General features: G+C 40.1%; 4 protein-coding genes across 4 annotated transcripts in view; all 4 read left to right on the plus strand.

Annotated features, from left to right (window-relative positions):
* Positions 1 to 12,821, plus strand: part of LOC306984549 (chemokine XC receptor 1-like) — a gene marked incomplete at both ends in the record, with an annotated part of 42,791 nt that extends 29,970 nt beyond the window's left edge. The window contains one exon of the mRNA XM_079586023.1: positions 12,666 to 12,821. Coding sequence (XP_079442149.1) covers positions 12,666 to 12,821 — 156 coding nt within the window. The remainder of the gene's footprint in view (positions 1 to 12,665) is intronic.
* A 2,269-nt stretch (positions 12,822 to 15,090) lies between these two features.
* LOC306984550 (chemokine XC receptor 1-like) lies at positions 15,091 to 15,928 on the plus strand (the record flags this gene model as incomplete). The annotated part of the gene is made up of 2 exons (XM_079586024.1): positions 15,091 to 15,818; positions 15,916 to 15,928. 2 exons carry the CDS (start codon positions 15,091 to 15,093, stop codon positions 15,926 to 15,928), a joined length of 741 nt encoding a protein of 246 aa, XP_079442150.1.
* A 732-nt stretch (positions 15,929 to 16,660) lies between these two features.
* LOC306984551 (chemokine XC receptor 1-like) lies at positions 16,661 to 17,503 on the plus strand (the record flags this gene model as incomplete). The annotated part of the gene is made up of 1 exon (XM_079586025.1): positions 16,661 to 17,503. The coding sequence occupies one exon, from the start codon at positions 16,661 to 16,663 to the stop codon at positions 17,501 to 17,503; it is 843 nt and encodes a 280-aa protein (XP_079442151.1).
* A 1,880-nt stretch (positions 17,504 to 19,383) lies between these two features.
* Positions 19,384 to 20,238, plus strand: LOC306984552 (uncharacterized protein; the record flags this gene model as incomplete). The annotated part of the gene is made up of 1 exon (XM_079586026.1): positions 19,384 to 20,238. One exon carries the CDS (start codon positions 19,384 to 19,386, stop codon positions 20,236 to 20,238), a length of 855 nt encoding a protein of 284 aa, XP_079442152.1.
* Positions 20,239 to 20,488: the final 250 nt, after the last annotated feature.

Consider the following 20,488-nt stretch of genomic DNA (forward strand, 5'->3'; position numbering starts at 1 on the left):
GGTCCCGAGAGTGAGCTAGGATTAGCCAGTCGTCGAGATAATTCAGGATGCGAACCCCGTGTTGCCGTAGCGGCACAAGGGCTGCCTCGACGACCTTCGTGAAGACGCGAGGAGACAGGGCCAGCCCGAATGGGAGGACCGCGTACTGGTATGCCTGCCCCTCGAAAGCAAACCGTAGAAACGGCCTGTGTCGAGGAAGAATGGAGACATGAAAGTAGGCGTCCTTCAGGTCGATCGCTGCAAACCAATCCTGTGGCTGCACACATTCGAAAATGCGCTTGGCCGTGAGCATCTTGAACGGAAGCCTGTGAAGGGAACGGTTCAAGACGCGCAGATCCAGGATTGGTCGTAACCCACCGGTTTTCTTGGGGACAATGAAGTAGGGGCTGTAGAAGCCGGACCTCATTGCGGCTGGAGGGACAGTCTCGATCGCACCCTTCGCCAGCAGGGTGGCGACCTCCGCTCTCATGACAGGGGCATTGCCACCGACCATAGTGAAGCGGACTCCCCTGAAGCGGGGAGGAGACCGCGCGAACTGAATCGCATAGCCGAGCCTGATGGTCCGCGCGAGCCAGCGGGACAGGTTGGGAAGCTCTAACCAGGCTCCCAAGGACTGTGCCAGCGGGGTCATGCGGACGACAGACGTCCCCGCGGGGGTGCAGCGAAGCGGAATGACCGGCCCGGACGTGGGTGGCATAGCGGCCCGGTGTGGGGGCACGGTCATTAGCCGCGTCCTGCCAGAGGGAGCCAGGGAAGGACCAGCGTTCCACGGGGGCGTGCTCTGGCAGGGGTCTGGCGACAGAAGGGGATGAGAGCGGCGGGGCCCGTGGGCGGCGCGCACTGTCATTCCCTTCTGGGGGCTCAGAGATGGGGATATCAGTTCTTTCTTTAACCACATTAGGGTGCTGCCCACCCGTGGGTGAGCAGCGGGGAGTGGAGAACAAAGGATTCTCCCCCGGCCCTCCACCGGGGGAAGGAGTGGTCCTGCTACCATCTCCTGAGAAGAACTGATGGCCATCTCTGAGCAGCCCGTCTCAGGAGCGCCGCTTGGCCTGGCGTTTAGCGGGGCGCGAGGCTGGAGAGGGCTGGGGCGCCTGCCTGCGGCGTCCTCCACGACGCGGCCCGGGTGAAGGCTGCTGCTGGGGCCGTGCGGGAGGGGCGGGAGCCGCGGGAGGGCGCCCTCGGCGGCGAGCAGGCTGAGGCGTCTGAACCGACGGCTGGGTGGAGGCAGCAGCGGGCCGTCGGGGCAGAATATGACGAATAGCCTCAGTCTGCTTCTGGGCGGTTGAAAACTGTTGGGCAAAATCTTCAACCGCTCCGCCGAAGAGGCCAGCCTGGGATATGGGGGCGTCAAGCAGACGAGTCCGCTCAGCGTCCCTCATATCGGCCAGGTTGAGCCAGAGGTGTCTCTCCTGGACCACACTAGTGGACATCACCTGGCCCAGGGAGCGTGCGGTCACTTTCGTCGCCCGGAGAGCGAGGTCAGTGGCGGCACGCAGCTCATTGAAGAGCCCTGGGTCAGTCCTCCCCTCGTGCATGTCCCTGAGCATCTGGGCCTGGTAGACCTGCAGAGTGGCCATGGCATGCAATGAGGCGGCTGCCTGCCCCGCAGCTCTATAGGTCTTCGCCACCAGGGTCGACGAAAACCTACAGGCCTTGGAGGGGTGCTTAGGATCACCACGGGAAGAAGCACTCTGTGGACACAGTTGCATCGCAACAGAGCGTTCAACCATAGGCACCCCAGTGTACCCGTAAACAGCCGCCTGATCGAGAGGAGGAAAGGCGGAGGAGGTCGCCGAGCGATCACGGGAAGACAAGGGTGTCTTCCAGGACCTCGAGACCTCCTCATGCACATCCGGGAAGAAAGGCATTGGGGTTGGACGCCGACGTGAATCGGCGGCCGCGCCCAAAAACCAATCGTCCAGACGCGAGCGCTCGGGGCAGGGTGGCGGATTGCACTCTAACCCGATGCTCGCGGCTGCCCGGGAAAGCATGGCCGTCAGCTCGGGATCAGGATCGGGCAATGCTGACGCGCCCGGAGGCGGCAGCACAGCCGACCCCTCATCTCCCGAGGACTCCTGCCCACCTTGTGATGCTGTGATCGACATAGCATCGTCATTAGGAGCGCCAGACGGCGCACTCGGTCCGCCGCCGACCGTTGGCCGGGACTGATCGAGCGCATCATCTGGTCGGCTCGCGGGTTGCGGCACTTGAGAGGGGGATGTGGCCCGAGGACGAATCGTCGGTTGTTGTTGCCACACCGTCACCCTCAGGTCACCCTGGCCACCAGCCGAAGTACCAGCTCTATTACTAGAGGGGGTAGATCGGGGTGTGGATGAGGGGACTCTCACTCTTTCGAGATCACTGAGTCTCGACCGTAGTGTCGCGATGGTCATGTTTCCGCAATGAAAACATGAGTCATCCACAAGCGCTGCTTTGGCGTGCTCTAAGCCCAAACACGCAAAACAGCGATTGTGCCCATCTAAATCAGACAGCCAGTGACCACAACCAGAAGGGCACGGGCGATGCATCTTTAAAAAGACGTGCCACGCGCTTTGCTCTTTTAGAGAGAAGGAGAAATCCCCGCAGATGCTGAAGCGACCAGGGAGAGAACACACACACACTGGCAGATCACTGCTCAGATCGCAGGGAATGTGCACTCGCTGGAACTCGCTGTCACACCAACACCTGGAGGGAAGCTCGTCTCGAAGAGGAATAGAGATGATACTCAGGATGGCTTGTGGAGTGAAGGATAAACTTGGCTCCGAAAGCGAAAACATATCTGCATGTTGCCGGCTCACTTCCTTATATACCCACACTGTGGGGCGGAGTTACGCTATGCAAATTCAGCAGACCCATGGCATTTGCTTGCCATTGGCTCGTTTTATTAATATTCGAAGAGGATAGGCTTCTAAGCGAACCCCATTCGTCGTCATTTCGACGTAACTCGAAGTGACTACGAAAGGGAACCATGGTGACAGACGTGGACAACTGCTTTACGTCTAGCGGCACTCTCACGCTGTTGTTGTTTCGTTCAAACACTATGGACCATGGGAAGCAGACTTTTGGACTAAAGGAGAACTAAAACGAGGATCAATATCAGCGTGGCGTATTCGAGATGCCGAGAGCACCATGTCCGCGACAAACTTCGACCTGCCGTTCTTGCATGTACTTTATTAGACAGGTGAGCAAATGTATAGTTAAACATGATGAAATGTTAGAATATGATCTGTATGTTATTCTTATTTTGATCTGGCTTACTGCTAGTCTCAAACAGCCAACAAACTAACACATAGAATAACATCATAACTTTCAACACACTCAAATGCAGTTTAGTGTGATAGTGTAGACCAAGTGAAACAGTGCTGCGTTACCTCACAAGTTTCATTCGTCTAATAAACTCACTCATCCATAAACATTATTATATCCAGCAGCTTGACGACAAGTTCCATAATTCCGCTGGATTTATGCGTCATCAACCTACGGCTTTGCAATTGTAAGAGTTTAGCAACCCCTAGCGGCGAAAAAAATTACATATTGTAGCTTTAATATACTTTTCAGTAAATCTGAATTGTTCACTTTCCTGTGATTATGTAGCTAGTATTGTTCTCATTGATATACACAAAGCAGACTTAATGTTTATGTGTATATAGCATTTGAGCGAAGTACATGGTCTGCTGTTATTCGGGATGTATTCGTGTTTATACAAATACACAATCTTATTTATTCATAGTTAATTTTATTTTGATCTTTTTGCAATCAGTATCTTACCATTTCTAGTGAAAAATGTCCACATAAAAGTGAGCTTTTTTTTCTATTCAAATGTTTAAGCTATTTGAATAGAATACCACGTATAATTTTGAACCTTATGCTTTCTTATATTAATTTGCATATGTGAAATGAATTGTTAATGTGCAGCCATTTATTTGTGTGGCAGCTTTAAAGTATAAGACTATGAAAACATAGTCCAGAGGGACTGGACATTCAGTCTTCAGGTGACAAACTCGTCTTTTTCAATTTAATTTTGTATTCAATAATATGCTGAAAATATCAATGTCATCATGATAAAGATAAGTTGTTAGATGATAATGAATGCAGCTATATTCAGAAAAGATTTAACATTGGAATACAACTGTGTAATTTAAGTGTTGTGCTGAATAACTGATTTTGTGTGATCATGTACACATGAAAGTTATTTAATATTGGTTGGCTTTGGCTCTTTGGATTTTAATTTTAGAACGACAGAACTAAAGATTGGAATCTGTTGGGGGGAAAAATAAGGAAGAAATGAACTCTACACTGAACTTCACTACAGACTCAACAACTCATTCCATTGGACTAATGAGCAGTCTGGCACTGTGTGTGTGCAGCATCAATTTCCTTTTTGGTCTCCCTATACATTTTTATGTTATATGGCTTATTGTCACAGAAACTGGAATTGCAACAGACTTATTCAACCTAAATATTTCTGTTTGTGAGATTGGCAACTGTGTGAAATGTTTAATTGATATACTGTCACTTTGGTTTTCAAATTTCAAGACATCGTCACAGTCTTTGCAAGGACTATGCATCACTGGCCGTCCTCTGTTTCAGTGTCTGATCTGTGTAGAGCGTTACCTGGCGGTGGTTCATCCTGTAACCTTTCTGAAGTACAAACCTCTCAGATATAGAGTGATCTGCTGCGCTGCGGCCTGGATAACCACTCTTGCCTCCTGTTTGTTTTGCATGTTTATTGTAATCTCGCTCAACACTAGTCCACATGCACGGCTGTTCACTGTGCAGTTTCTACTTTTTCCCTTTGTTCAGTTATTTTTCCTTGTAGCTGTCCTCATAGGTCTGAAACAGTCAGGACCAGGAGAGAATGACAAAGAAAAGGTAAACCAAATGAAAAGAAGAGCATTTAATCACATTCTAATAACTACTGTGGCTGTGGTTATCATATTTGTCCCATATAAAATTTCAGCATTCATTTTAACACAGCAGCATATTTCGGCTCTGCAGTTTATTGCTTCAATTGGTTATTTGCTAGATGGATTTGTGCAGCCTGTTCTTTTTCTGCGACGAACTGGAAAAATCACCTGCTCCTCATAATACCTGCTAATGTCACTAGTTACATTTTTTTTCTAAATTGACATTGTCATCTATAAGGATTCATGATTCCAAAACATGTTCACATGGTCACTCATTTATTCAGAGAGGTCAAACCGACTAGTGATTTAAATAGTTATTTGCATACACATTTTATTTGAGTGTTAATCAGATATGGCTGTAACACTTGTTTGTGGTTTGTTTGTTTTGAATAAATACATACTGCATCACCCAATTTTGCCATTTTCCAGATTGAGTGTTGGACTTGGATCACCCTGTCTGGGTTTTTTTTTTTTTTTTTTTTGCAACCGACTCAATGTTCGTTTTCCCTTACTTGAAATCCTTTCATAGTGCATATGAAATATTGTGTAGTAGTTATATTTTTTTATGTGTTTTGTTGTAATGCTTAACATTTGAAACAACCCAATACATTCATTAAATGTCGTACCTTTGGGTAATTTAAGATAAGTTTTTTGTGTGGATTTTTAAAAACATTCTTTTGACAAATTTAATTATAATTGTTACTTTCAATTATATTGTATAATATAATATTATATTGTTACTTATAAACTTTCTCTTTTTTCTTACGTTGAAAATAAGAAAATGGCAGTTAAGAACTATACCGTTATATCGTCTCTGTGTAAACTACAAAAACACGATTTTATGAAAACGGTGACGTCATGCTTATTATACGCTGAGTCATTAGCCTCTTTCACTACAGTCTTTACTGGTAAAATACCGGTAAGAGATCATGTGAACAGGACCTTTTCAGAAATACCAGTAAATTGGTTCCGGCAATTTACCAGTAGGCTAAGGGAATAATTGAATTATAGTAAGCTTTTTAATCGTTTTTTTTAAATGTAAATATGCGCAAGATGATCCTCTTTGACCGTTGTGCTACGTCTTTTTCAACGTGTTGCGCTCGAGACCCAGCCTTCTTTTCTATTCATCAGCATTGTGGCTCCACAGTCTGAGACTATTATTTGCTTCTCATGGTTTTAAGAGCAAAATCGCTTTGTTTGATAAACCCTTAGGCCTTTCACTCAGACGTCAAAAAATGTTGTAATGATGTAGTGAGTTAAATCACCTATGAAACCTCTAAAAGACTGCTCATTTGTTACTTGAAGCCATTAACAGCCCATAGTTTTCTCTTCCAGCCATTCCAAACATTTTTAAGTATAAAATGGTTTTCAATAACTTGCACTTTGAAACCCGTTTTCAAAAGCTTGCATTTACAGACGCTGTTGTCGTGTAAATGAACAGCCAAAATACATTAAAAGTTTAATTTAATTCAATGTGCTATTTGACATTTGTTTGATTTGTGAAATTTACTAGCAGTTTCGGAGAGAAAATAGTTTAAAAATAAATTCTACACTGATTTTTTCAGTGTGTGTTTTGTATTATTGTTTTTAAAAAAATAATACTTGGTTACTTTTTATTTCGATAGTCCGCTTAAGACATGCTACTACTTACTAAGTAACTTTGCAACTGCATGTTAATTAACTCATTAATTTGCTACTACATGTCAATAGCTACTAACTCATATTGGGCCCTATCTTGCACCCAGCGCAATAGACTTTGAACACCGACGCATGTATCATTCCTATTTTGCACCCACGCACAGCAGACTTTTCCCTCCACAGACGCACGTCGGTAAATTAGGGAATGAACTTGCGCACGCGGGGGCGGTTCAGCGCAAAGAGGAGGCGTGTTCCGCCGCAAAAGTTCCCCGGTGCTATTTTGGAGTTTAAAAAAACAATTCCGCCACTGACCAGGAAAAACCCAGTCTAAAGACAGTGGCGCGTTGCGCGATAGTCATATGCTATTTTAAGGGCGCGTGCTTGGCCATTATGTAGCATGTGAACAACGTGCATACACGTTGATTCTCTAATCTAAACGGACGCAGCAGTTTTCATTTTTGCAAATCATACATTATTACAAGGAAAAATATGAACACACGAGGGAAATCATTGTTGTGTCCATGAAGATGTGAAAAAATAGGCATAAATCTAGCTTACACATTTACCCAAATTATTATACGCCTGTTTAACCGAAGCTTATTTGGGTGGGTTTCTCCCATCATCCCCATACATTGTCACTTCTCTCTGTGTTTTACGGCCCTGACGAGAACGTCGGTCTCCTCGGCTGTGAACCGCTCCTGGCGTGCGCTGGCAAATCCGTCGGTATAATAGCAATCCGCCATGGAACAAGCACGCCTGCTCTTAAAGGGAATGTGATATGACGCTCTGATTGGTTTATTTCACGTTACGCCCAAACCACACCTATGAATAATGAAGCTACTTCAGACCAACCCATTTTAGATTTGCGTCGAGCGCAAGAGTCATTTATCCCGCCGGTATAATAGTAACAGCCCCGGGGATCCGCCCACAGTTACTTGCGTTTCGCGTTTGATACTTGGGTTTCAGATCGTAAAAATAGGGCCCATTATGTTGAAGTCTTCCTAACAGGTCTTAAACACTTAATCAATTTGACCAAGAACTGCCACATTTAATTTGTTTCTTCATAAGAAATCTTATTGAATGTAAAACAAGCTGTTTTTTCTTGGTGAGCACTGGTTTCTGCCTTGGTACTTTGTCATGAACACAGACCTTAGCTGAGACGAGAGAGACCTGAAGGTCTTTGAATGTCTATTTCTATAATTAAACTGTCCGCAGAAAACAAATGCACACAATTTATCCCTTCTATTTAAATGTTTTAAGCCATTTGAATCAAATACATTCAATCATTTTGTATCTTGTGCATGTGCTGCATATGTTTGCATATGTTTTGTTTTATGCGACATTTTAAATATGCACATATATTCTTGTGACAGTTGTGAAATGTGACAACACAGCACAGAGTGTCATTTACTCCCAGAAAGACTGGACATTCACTCTTCAGGTGACAAACTCTTCTTTTTGATTGATTTGTTTGTTTTTATTTTCAATAATATTCAAAAGCGTGATTATCAGATGTAGTTTACGTCTGTAAGTGTTTTCACCTTTGAAATATTAGAAAATGTTTAGTTTACAACTTTAGGCTAAGAAATGCACTACATTTGTTTTATAATATTATTGTTATCATACAATTTTGAAGTAATAGTTTGGGTAATGTAAAGAATTAGTTTAAACTATTGTGTAGAATTATGGCTTGTGATGTATTGGTTAACTAATTATGTCACATCAAATTCCCTAAGAAAGTAATTTAATATAGGAAATATGAGTGTGTTGAAGACTGGGATATTGAAGATTTAAATCTTGAGTCAACTTGTTTTTGCTTTTTTCTTAGTACATTTGCTCTTATCTATCCAATAGATCACTGTTGCAACTATTTATTAATTTTTTGAATGAGATTTTGAATACTCAAGGAGGAAATGAACAACTCTACAGTGAACTTCACCACCGAATCATCCACAACCGATTCCTTTGGGCCATTGGACTTTTTTGAAATGTATGCATGCAGTTTTAGTTTCCTGGTTGGCCTTCCTACTCACTCCTATGTTATATGGCTCATCATCACCACAGGAAGTGGAGTTGCTTCTGTGTTCTTTAAACTCAATCTGTCTGTTTGTGAGATTGGTATCTGTGTGGCTAGTTTGTTGTTTCTTCTGTCTTTTTGGTTTTCAAGTCTCACAACATTCATGTGTTTTTTAATGGGACTAGGCGTCACCGGTCGTCCTCTATTTCACTGTCTGATCTGTGTTGAGCGTTACCTGGCAGTGGTTCATCCTGTAACCTTTCTGAAGTACAAACCTCTCAGATATAAAGTGATCTGCTGCACTGCGGTCTGGATCATCACTCTTGGCTCCTGTATTTTCTCGATGTTCTTCTCGCCGAATACTATAGAACAAACATGGTTCTTCTCAATACAGTTCCTCTTCTTCCTCTCCACTCAGTTGTTTTGTCTTGTGGCTGTTCTCAGAGCTCTGAAGCAGTCCGGACCAGGAGAGAGAGGGGGAGAGAGAAAGGAGGAAAACCACATGAAGAGAAGAGCATTTAATGTCATTCTCATAACTACCGTCAACATGGTCATCATATATGTCCCATATACTATCACAGGACTCTTTATCATTGTGACAAAACAGAATGTCCGTGCACTTTGGTGCATGTGTATAGTTAGTTTTTTGCTGGCTGGTTTTGTTCAGCCTCTTCTTTATCTGTACCATGCTGAAAAACTATCCTGCCTCTGTTCTGTATGTAACTAATTCTTATTTATTATTTTTTATTTATCAACAACTTTTATAACAGCATATAAATGTTTTAATTATTATTGTTGTTCCAGTTGATACTGTAAATGTATCCTCCCAGAGAGAACTGATGTTTTTATTTTATTTTTATTATTAAGATATTTAATTATATGAAGTATGTAGTAAGTAATATCAGTGTACTAGTACTATACTTGTATGTGTACTTTTTCAATACTTCTTGGCAGTACGCTGGCTAACATGACATGAGCATGATCATTTAACAATGAGCATTTCAGCAGGAAAAAGTAACTAACAATGTGTAGTTTGTGTGTGGCCGCTGTTCCAAAATATTTTTTATTTTATTTTTTTGGTTTGTTTCTTTCAGTGTTCTTTTAATTTAAAAACATGGTTGGTACATTTAGTTATGTTTTAGAATAATAAAACCATGTGAGATTTAAATAAACACCGTTTGAGTTGTTAATACCACGTGTCTCTCTGTTATTGAAGTTATGTTATTTATTGTAATGGCCTTGCAAAAGTGCATTTAGCATTGTGTAAAAAAAAGTTGTTTTTGTACAAAGTATAGCTAAGTACCGTAAAATTTGTTTATTAATGTGCATTAGTTATTGAATACAAAGTGTGCAATTTGTAGAATTTGGATTAAGCCAAAGGTATTGAGGACACTTCAGATGTCAATTCAGAATACATTTCAGTACTGTATGTGTTTTCATAACATTATAAAGTAATTCATGTGTTGACTAGATTCTGCATTAGTGGAGAACATCAGTATGTTTGCCGTCGAGGCTGAGAGGACGCTAACATTATGTAGTGAGGTTTGTGGTACGTGTATAACGTCACAAGCAGTAAATGAGTGGCCAATGAGAAATTGCTCCGCTAAGCCTGTTGTTTATGCCTGTTTGGGTTTATCATGGTCGAAAGCCCATCCGTTCCTTTCATTGCTACGGACTATTGTGACTTATTATGATTAATTATGAAGATTTGGATCAGTTAATCTGATTAACTTGATATAGCTAACTGTAATATGGTTCCACTGGAGGCAAGTTTTAAGAGAACCCAAGTGCAGCTTTAATTAAACAAAACATAACAATAAACAAAAAACATGGCGTGGCATGAAAATATGACATGGACAAAGACTTACTAACAGTGGTTTACAGGAAACAATACTTGACCAAGACACAGGCAAACATGAGGGCTTAAATACATACAAGACTAACGACCAGACAAGGGACACCTGTGAACAATGATCAAACAATCAAACAATATACTCATGACAAGACACATGGCAGGATAACATGGCTACAAGGGATCACATGACAGACAAGGAAGCAGACATGACGTGAACAAAACCGTGACACTAACTTAATATTACAACCAATTAATCGGTTCGTCCTGCGAACACAGTATTGATTATTTATTAAAAAGGTATTTTTCTTGGCCACAGAAAAAAATATTATTTCTTATAGCATTTACAGCGCTAAGAGAGTGTAACAAGATCAGAAAATAATTTAAGTGACTGTTGCAGGTAGAGAGTCAGAACCAAATATGTATTGTGCACAAGTTTTATTAACTAAATCACAAACACAACTAATCTAAACAGGCAAAATCACACAATCACACATACATTGGTAAAATGTTAAGTGACAGAATGATAATCGATTCCTTTTGCCGTTGAATGAAGAAGACATGATGAACTTGCACGGTTAGTTCGACTCCACCATGGTCGAGGAAGTTGCTCATGGCTTGATGTGTTGGGCCGGCCACACCACGACCACATGGTCGACCGGGTTTCCGGTCACACACATGCACAGCAACCAGTAGAAGCGAGGGAGGAATATAGAGGAACTCTATGAAGCCTGAGAAAATTCTCACTTTTCAGTTTTGGCTTGACCAATTTCCAAGTGGGAAAGACGTACCCTTTCAAAAGCTTACACTTGATTCAGCGCTCTGAAAAGAAGAATACCCGCGCCGCCGCACTGTGTCGAATTAAGGATGTGAGAGCTCAAAGTGACATGAATATCCAAACTATAAAACCTTATGAATGCATACGACGCTTTACCACACGCCTTTGGCTAGTGTGGTGGATGTAGGTCTGAAGAGCACGGACTGGACATAGCCTGTAAAGTCTCTCCTGAGGACAGAAGGCCTCAAGAGTGACCGGGTGTACAGTTGAGAACGGTACCTCAGGCAGGTAGTCAGGATGAGGATGCAAGGTTGCTTTCACCATTCCAGGGGCAAAGTCTAGGCAGGATGGCGACAGAGCCTGCAAATCCCCAATTATTTTCAAAGTGATAGCCGTAAGAAAAAACCTTGTCGGGAAACCGACTCTAGAGGTTTAAAGGGGGGTCTCAAATGTGTAACGATTTACAAAGATTTGCGTTATGCATTTGGGGTAGCTCATGATTTTGGGGGCGTTGTGGAAACATCGAAAATGTTTAAAGTCAGATGGTCGTCCTATTCTTCATGCTGGCTTAGTGTCAAATTAGCTGTTTTTTTGTTTCTGAAGGAAATTGCAGAGCAGACGCAGCTGCAAAAACAGCTGCTGCACAACCAAAAGAGATTGAGTGTGTACTGTTATCTGAAAGTAACATAGATTGTTCTGACTCCTTATAGAGCATGCAGTCTTTTTCCTCAGAGGCAGAGAAGGCTGTTTTGGAGGAAATCTGGCTTCAGTTGTAAAACCGGCGTTTGGTTGAGTGTTGATGGCAAACCTTGTTTACCCCCCAAAACATTTAACCATTATGGTAAATTGATGGATGGGTTGGACTATGCATCAAAAGGGGGAATGGTGACACAATTAACAAAAGTCTGGTTTACAAAAGGGGTTCACAACATTTGCTGATTTTTTTGTAAACAATGTGTCATTTGTAACACACACAATGTGGCAAAAGGGCTAAAAATGCCCCAGGCATCTCATCCACCACCAGAGGGAGCATTTAGTCATCTAATGATTGATTTTATAGAACTGAGTCCCTGAGAAGGAAATAAATATTGCCTGGTTATGGTAGATATTTTAGTTATGGTAGTCTAAGTGGATTGAGATTTTCCCCACATCAACAGCAGCAGTAGCAAAATCGCTGTTGACTGAAATAGTGCCGAGATGGGGAATCCCGAGAAAAAATAGTTCAGACAACGGAACATACTTGCTGTGAGGAACTGGGCTCAATTGGGTAAAATCCCTACCAATAGCCCTGATGTCCATGAGGATGAGACAGAGGAAAATCTAAGCCCTAGTGAGATACTGTTTGGAAAGCCTCCATTTATGGGTATGGAAGGGGTTAAACAGCGAGTGCCATCAACCGAATTGTGTGAACATGACATGTTGAACTATTGTAAAGAAATGTCTTGTCTCCTACCAAACATTTATGTGCAGGTAAAAGCAGCTCAAGGAAAAGCAGCTGATATCCCACTCCATGACATTCAACCAGGAGACTTTGTGGTGATAAAGGATCTGAGAAGGAAGAGCTGGAAGGCAAGGAGGTCGCTGGGTCCGTTCCAAGTGCCTGCTAACAACGCACAAAGAGAGTAAAATCATGGAAAGTAGCAGAGAGGGCAACGTGGGTCCACGCCAGCCATTGCAGAAAGGTTCCACCAACAGACCCAGGAGAAGTATCGAAGGAGTAACAATAAACAACAGATGTGACAACCAACTGTTTCTGACGTCGACTACCGTTCTCTGTACGAGGGCAAGGCTAAGAGAAATAATTCTGAAGTAACCAGTGTGCAAGGACAGGCACGAGCAGAGGGGAAGCAGCATCTATTTATCAATGGAGAAAAGGAACTTTTAGGTACAGCTGGACAACAATTGTTGCTGTGCCTACCATGTGTAATTCAATGTATTTCAGCTTTGGTAACGAGACTGGTGACAAAAAACGATCTCACACCAAATGCTTTGAATGTCTAATGATGAGGACCAATTTAATGATGTATGTCCAAAACCAACTAAATTTGAAAATGACACAACCAGCGGAAGTTACAGTGAAATGTATTTTTCCTATTCTGAACATCTATACTATTTCTTGTTTATACTGAGGTGACTGCGGGTCTGATTTTTTGTCAGAAGTGCAATAACAGAGTTTATTCATTTAGCCCAATCTTTACTTGCTTGCTAAATACTTAAGGGACTATCCCCATAAAAAACTAATAAAAAAAAATAATAATCTTTCTTCTTTTAAATTTTAAGTTTAAGAGAGTGATCATTTATATGAAAATCAGAGATGAAGAGTATAAATGTGATGTAATGACTTAAATTTGCTTTATTATTATTTTAGTTAATTAATTAATTATTTTATTACTAGTAAAAAATGGGTGAATTGTGGTAGAAATTTAACATGTTCTATATGTTTGCATTTTCTTATATTCATAGAATCTTAGAAACATGATGGTAATTAGATTAAGGTAATAAAATGCACGAGGATTGCATGTGGAGTCCCATGATTCTCTGCTACATTGATAGAACAATGAACTGTTACTAAAACATTATGAATGTGTGTATGTATGTATATGACCTTTGTATACATGGCTGGACAATAAGAAATGTGTGACTAATGTATGACCGAGACAAAGGGCCTCCACTCAGTAGTATGATAAACAAATCTAACAATGTGTTAGTTATGGCTGGGACATGTTTCCATTTAGCCTAGAGAGATAACCTTGGGGGAGTCACAACTATAACTAAAGAAGGAAGGATGCCCTCTCATTGTCACACTCTGCAGCCACTTTGAATGACTGAACGACTGATAATACCTGCTGTTGTCTGTCAGTAATGTTAATCATAAAAAAGAGAAAATATCTCACTGCTCTTGCCTTAATAATTTTTGGTCTGTTTCAATTGTGTCTTTTTTTATTTTTTTATTTTTTTTATTGTAGTTGTGATGTCCTATTGCTTAAAATAAGAACAAAGAACTAATTACATCACGGACTTCTTGTCTTCTGTAAGCTTGAGAAGTTATATATTAGCATTCCACGGGCCGCAATCAATAACCTGATCAACTCTATGCAAAGGAGATGTGTTGCAATGCGTAAGGCAAACGGTGGTCACACCAAGGGGTCACAATTAAACAATCAGAAAACAAAAGCACAATTTCTTCATACTATTTAAATCTTTTAAGACATTTGAATGGAAGACCATTGATCATTTTGAATCTTGTGCATGTCTTGCATATGTTTGCATATGTTTTGTTTTAAGTGACATGTTTCATGTGAAGCTATGTACATATATTCTTGTGACAGCTGTAAAGTGAGACTAGAAAAACAGCACAGAGTGTCATTTACACCCAGAGAGACTAGACATTCACTCTTCAGGTGACAAACTCTCCTTTTTGATTGATTACTTTGTAAGTGTTATGGCTGAATTAGATAAATTAGCTGAATGGGTAAAATGCTGAAGTCTATTGTTTCATTTTAGAAATATAATTGAAAATGTTTGAGAAATACACTACATTTGTTTTATAATAATTAATAGAATCATACCATACCAAGTAATCTTTTTGGGTAATTTAAAGAATTAGTTTAAACAACTGTGTAGAATTACAGCTTGTGATGCATTTGTTAAATAATAATGTCACTTAAAATTCACTGGACATGAAGTTAATTTAAAATTCGAAAGATCTAGTAAAATGAATGTTTGGATTTAAATTATGAGTGTGTACAATTGGAGACTGGGATATTGAAGATTTTAATCTTGAGTAAATTTGTTTTGGCTTTTTTCTTAGTACATTTGCCCTTCTCTTTTTTTAATAGATCACTGTTTCAAGTTATTATTTTTTTGAAAAATATTTTGAGAACACAAGGAGGAAATGAACCACTCTACAGTGAACTTCACCACTGAATCATCCACAACCGATTCCTTTGGGCCATTGGACTTTTTTGAAATGTATGCATACAGTTTTAGTTTCCTGCTTGGCCTTCCTACTCACTCCTATGTTATATGGCTCATCATCACCACAGGAAGTGGAGTTGCTTCTGTGTTCTTTAAACTCAATCTGTCTGTTTGTGAGATTGGTATCTGTGTGACTAGTTTGATGTTTCTACTGTCTTTTTGGTTTTCAAGTCTCACAACATTGACGTATTTTTTAATGGGACTAGCCGTCACCGGCCGTCCTCTGTTCCAGTGTCTGATGTGTGTCGAGCGTTACCTGGCAGTGGTTCATCCTGTAACCTTTCTGAAGTACAAACCTCTCAGATATAGAGTGATCTGCTGCACTGCGGTCTGGATCATCACTCTCTGCTCCTGTATTTTCTCGATGGTTATCTCGCCGAATACTATAGAACAAACATGGTTCTTCTCAACACAGTTCCTCCTCTTCCTCTCCACTCAGTTGTATTGTCTTGTGGCTGTTCTCAGAGCTCTGAAGCAGTCCGGACCAGGAGAGAGAGGGGGAGAGAGAAAGGAGGAAAACCACATGAAGAGAAGAGCTTTTTATGTCATTCTTATAACTACCGTCAACATGGTCATCATATATGTCCCATATACTATCACAGGACTCTTTATCATTGTGACAAAACATAATATTCGTGCACTTTGGTGCATTTGTCTAGTTTGTTTTTTGCTGGCTGGTTTTGTTCAGCCTGTTCTTTATCTGTACCATGCTGAAAAACTATCCTGCCTCTGTTCCTCAAAGGTTATGTAACTAATCCGTATTTTTTTTTTTTTTTTTACTAATCAATAACTTCTATAACAGTATAGAAAAACTTATAGAAAAGCTGACAAGAAAATGTTCCAAAGATGAATAGATACAATACAGTCCTTGAATGCATTTGTCGCAATGTGTTTACTAAATGATTTTTGTTACAAAATATATTGTATTAATTAATTTATTATTATTTATTAATATTAAGATTGAATATGTATTCTTTATTTTCCATTGGAGTCCACAGAAGAAGAAGAAAATCACACACTTTCTCAGATATATTCAAATGTTTTAAAACATTATGAATGAACATCAATCATTTTTCAACCACATGCATTTGCGTATGTTTTGTTTTATGTGACATCCTTGATATATCATTGCAACAACTTTGAAGTGAGACTACAAAAACAGGACAGAGTATTTTTTACACCCAGAAAGATTGGACATTCACTCTTCAGGTGACAAACTCTCCTTTTTGACTCAATTTGTTTATTCCATTGAGTGATATGCAAAAATATCAACATGATGCGGACAACTTAGATGAACTAGCTGTTGAGTAAAACAGGGCGAGGTGTTTTGTTTTAATTGAGATTTTGAATATGACAATAGACTATGATATGCACAAGGATTTTTTTTGTGTGTGTGCAGGCTTATTTATCTAGTATACTTACTCTTTTATCTTCCTATAGATAACTTAATATTAATTCTGTGATATTTTCAAGACAACAAGAAGAAGATGAATGACTCTACAGTGAACTTCACCATTAACGTATCCTCAAACTCCACTGCTCATTCCATTGAACTAATAGAAAGTCTACAATTGTGTTTGTGCAGCATTAGTTTCCTGGTTGGTCTTCCTACACACTTATATGTTATATGGCTCATCATCACAGGAGCAGGAAGTGGAGTTGCGTCAGAGTTCCTCATCCTCAATCTCTCTGTTTGTGAGACTGGTAACTGTCTGTTATGTTTTTTTGATTCAATCGCAATTTGGTTTTCAAGTCTCAAGAGAGTATCACAGTTTCTACAAGGCCTAGGCGTCACCGGTCGTCCTCTGTTTCAGTGTCTGATCTGTGTCGAGCGTTACCTGGCAGTGGTTTATCCTGTAACCTTTCTGAAGTACAAACCTCTCAGATATAGAGTGATCTGCTGCACTGCGGCCTGGATAATCACTCTTAGCTCCTGTTTGTTCTCCATGTTTGTTTTAATACCATCGTACAATACTACACATGCATTGTTCTTCTCGCTGCAGTTCCTCCTCTTCCTCTCCGTCCAGTTGTTTTGTCTTGTGGCTGTTCTCAGAGCTCTGAAGCAGTCAGGACCAGGAGAGAGAGGGAGAGAGAGAGAGGATGAAAATCACATGAAGAGAAGAGCGTTTAATCTCATTCTAATAACTACTTTGACCATGGTCGTCACGTATGTCCCATTTACTATCTCAGGATTCTTTAATGTTGTGACACAGGAGAACAGTCAGGCACTTTGGTTCACTGGTTTGGTTTGTTATGCACTGTCTGGTTTTGTTGAGCCTGTTCTTTATCTCAATCGGACTGGGAAACTCTCCTGCTTCTTTTCCTCATAAGATATTCAATACCAAAAAAAGTGAATTCAAATGTGCCATTATACTTATTTTAAACTAAAAATAAGAGAGTATGCTTTTATGTATATTTGGCCTATGTTTGTACTTAACCTTTATATCAATATTGAATTAATAGTACTAAGATAGTATTGTAAGTATATTTGCAACCCGATCTCACCAAATGCGTCTATATAGCACGCAGTGTGTTTATCGTGTAATATATACGCGAAAATGAGTTTTTACGTGCATAGTATACGCATGGATAGCACATGGTTGGGTTTAGGGTGGGGTAGGGTGCGTGTGTATTATACGCTTGGGTAGGATTAGTGGTGTGGGGTGCGTGTGTATATCACGAAATTAAGTGCGTATCATATGCACGCGCAAAACTGCGTATCATATCCACGTAAAAACTCATTTTCGCGTATAAATTGCACGATAAACACACTGCGTGCTATAGAGACGCATTTGGGTGAGAACAGGCTGATATTTGGCTTGTATTGTGTTTATTCTTTTGATATAGGCTACTGTAGTGGTCTATTAAATACTTTTTTCCCCACATACATATTCAAGTTTACAGTAACATACTGTAAGTCAGCTTTGGGGTGAAATAGTTAATTTTTTGTTAAGAAAAATCTACAATTTTTTCCAAGTGTGTAGCAAGTTATATCAGTGTACTAGGCTATACTTGTATGTGTACTATTTCAATACTTATACAATATACCAACTTTTTGGCTTATTCAATTATAATTTTATGTGTAATGGTAAACTCTATAGATGTTTAAACTTTATTATTGCAGTCATTTTAAAGTTTAGGGTGTTGTGTTGTCATGGCAATGAACTAGTACAATTATTTATATTTAAACATTTAAATCACATTGTTTATGTCTTGTAGCTATTGAAACGTCCATTGCAAACATCTCACTGTAACCCATATTGTATGTACAGAAAAGTAGGGGAAATGCGGTCGATTTAACCTTTATGTAATATTTCTTTAAGATTTGTTTTCACTGAATTACTGAAATAGCCAAACTTGTTGATGATGTTAGATGAACACAGAGATGTTCACATTAAACCTGACATTTGTGTCTATGAAATATATTTGCAGAGTGCTTCATAATAATTATCTGTGGAAAACTAATTTGAACTCAGGATTTTAAATTGATTCATTTTGATTTTGAATAGTATAATTTTGCCTTCAACATACATTGCAAACAAAGAACATTCGGTAATACTAATAACAGTTTATTTTGTGTCAGTGGGTATTGTTTTTGGATTCAATCTTTTTCAAATTAGTTTTCCACTGAGAATACAATGTTTTTCCATTGACGTTTACACACGATTGTCTGTCTTTTTTAACCTCCTGATTTTCACTTTAAATATTTGCATAGCTGGTGTTCTAAGAGATGTTCAGACAATGAAATTGTATACACATGGGGGGTTGCCAGCTGTGAAGTGATATATAACAGCAGTGAGTTTTATGTCAATCCAGAGAGACAGAACATTCATTCTTCAGGTGACAAACTCTGTTCACTTTGATTCATTGTCTTTGTCTCTGCATGTTGTATGATATATAAAAAAAGGTACTGTGACACACAGGGCAAGCGTTATGATGAGCATGCTAGATGAACTAGTTGAGTAAAATGGGTTTGAACTTTGGAAAAAGTTGGATTTTAAATGATATTTAAAACTAGAATGCATTTATTTGTGTATAATTTAGGTATTATGTTGAATTATTACAATTGCTTACAATAATGCAGTGTTTTGCCTTTAGATTATCTGATTTTTCTATCTGATTTTTCTATTTTTTATTTTTCTATTTTTCTAGATCACAACTGCAGCATCATTCTTCATTGTTCTTCTGGTTCTGACTGAAGAAAGTAGACATGGAACTAATGGCAAACGTCACCCCACCTCACACACCTGCCAACATCACACTGTCATCATTTTGGCAAATAGACATATTAGAAATCTGTATGTTGACCTTCAACTTCATATCTCTTCTTCCTACAAACGCCTATGTTATATGGCTCATAACGATAGGAACAGGAAGTGGAGTTGCATCAGAGTTCTTCAACCTCAATCTCTCTGTTTGTGGGATCTTTTTCTCTGTGAACGCTTTGCTCATTCTAGTCTCAAAATGGTTTCCATTTCAAAGTCTTGTGGCATTAACACAGTTTTTTTTGGGATTTACTGTTACTGGTCATCCCCTGTTTCAGTGTCTGATCTGTGTCGAGCGTTACCTGGCAGTGGTTCATCCTGTAACCTTTCTGAAGTACAAACCTCTCAGATATAGAGTGATCTGCTGCACTGCGGCCTGGATATTTATTGTTGCCACTTGTTTGTTCTGTATGTTTAGTTTTCTCTCATTCACCATAAATATGTATATATGGTTCTACTCACTGCAGTTCCTCCTCTTCCTCTCCATCCAGTTGTTTTGTCTTGTGGCTGTTCTCAGAGCTCTGAAGCAGTCAGGGCCGGGAGAGAGAGGGAGAGAAAGAGAGGAAGAAAACCAAATGAAGAGAAGAGCGTTTTACATCATTCGAGGAACTACTGCTAGCTTGTTTATCACATATGTTCCATTTATTGCCACTGGATTGCACTCTCTTGCGACACATCAGTTCATTCAGATTCTTTGGTCAATTAGTTACATCTGTTTTATGCTGGCTGGTTTTGTTCACCTTGGACTTTATCTGCACCGGACTAGAAAACTCTTCTGCTTCTGTTCTCAAAAAAATTGACATTTTGTTGAGTTAATAATCATTTTATCGCCTGCTTTGCGCCAGACTCCTTATCACCCTGTTATGTTTTATTTTGTGTTATTGATAAGCTGAATATCACATGCCTACATAACAAATAAATAAATGCATAGGAAATATTAATCTGAGTTATTGTAACCTTGTTTAGAGACTGCAGAGGCATGGCACACAAATTGGACATTGTTAGTAATCTAGCTTCATCCCGGCTGTCATCATTTGGAAATATTTAACT

The sequence above is a fragment of the Phoxinus phoxinus genome, assembly GCF_949152265.1.
Source record: "Phoxinus phoxinus genome assembly, chromosome: 17".
In the NCBI taxonomy this organism is placed as follows: Eukaryota; Metazoa; Chordata; class Actinopteri; order Cypriniformes; family Leuciscidae; genus Phoxinus; species Phoxinus phoxinus.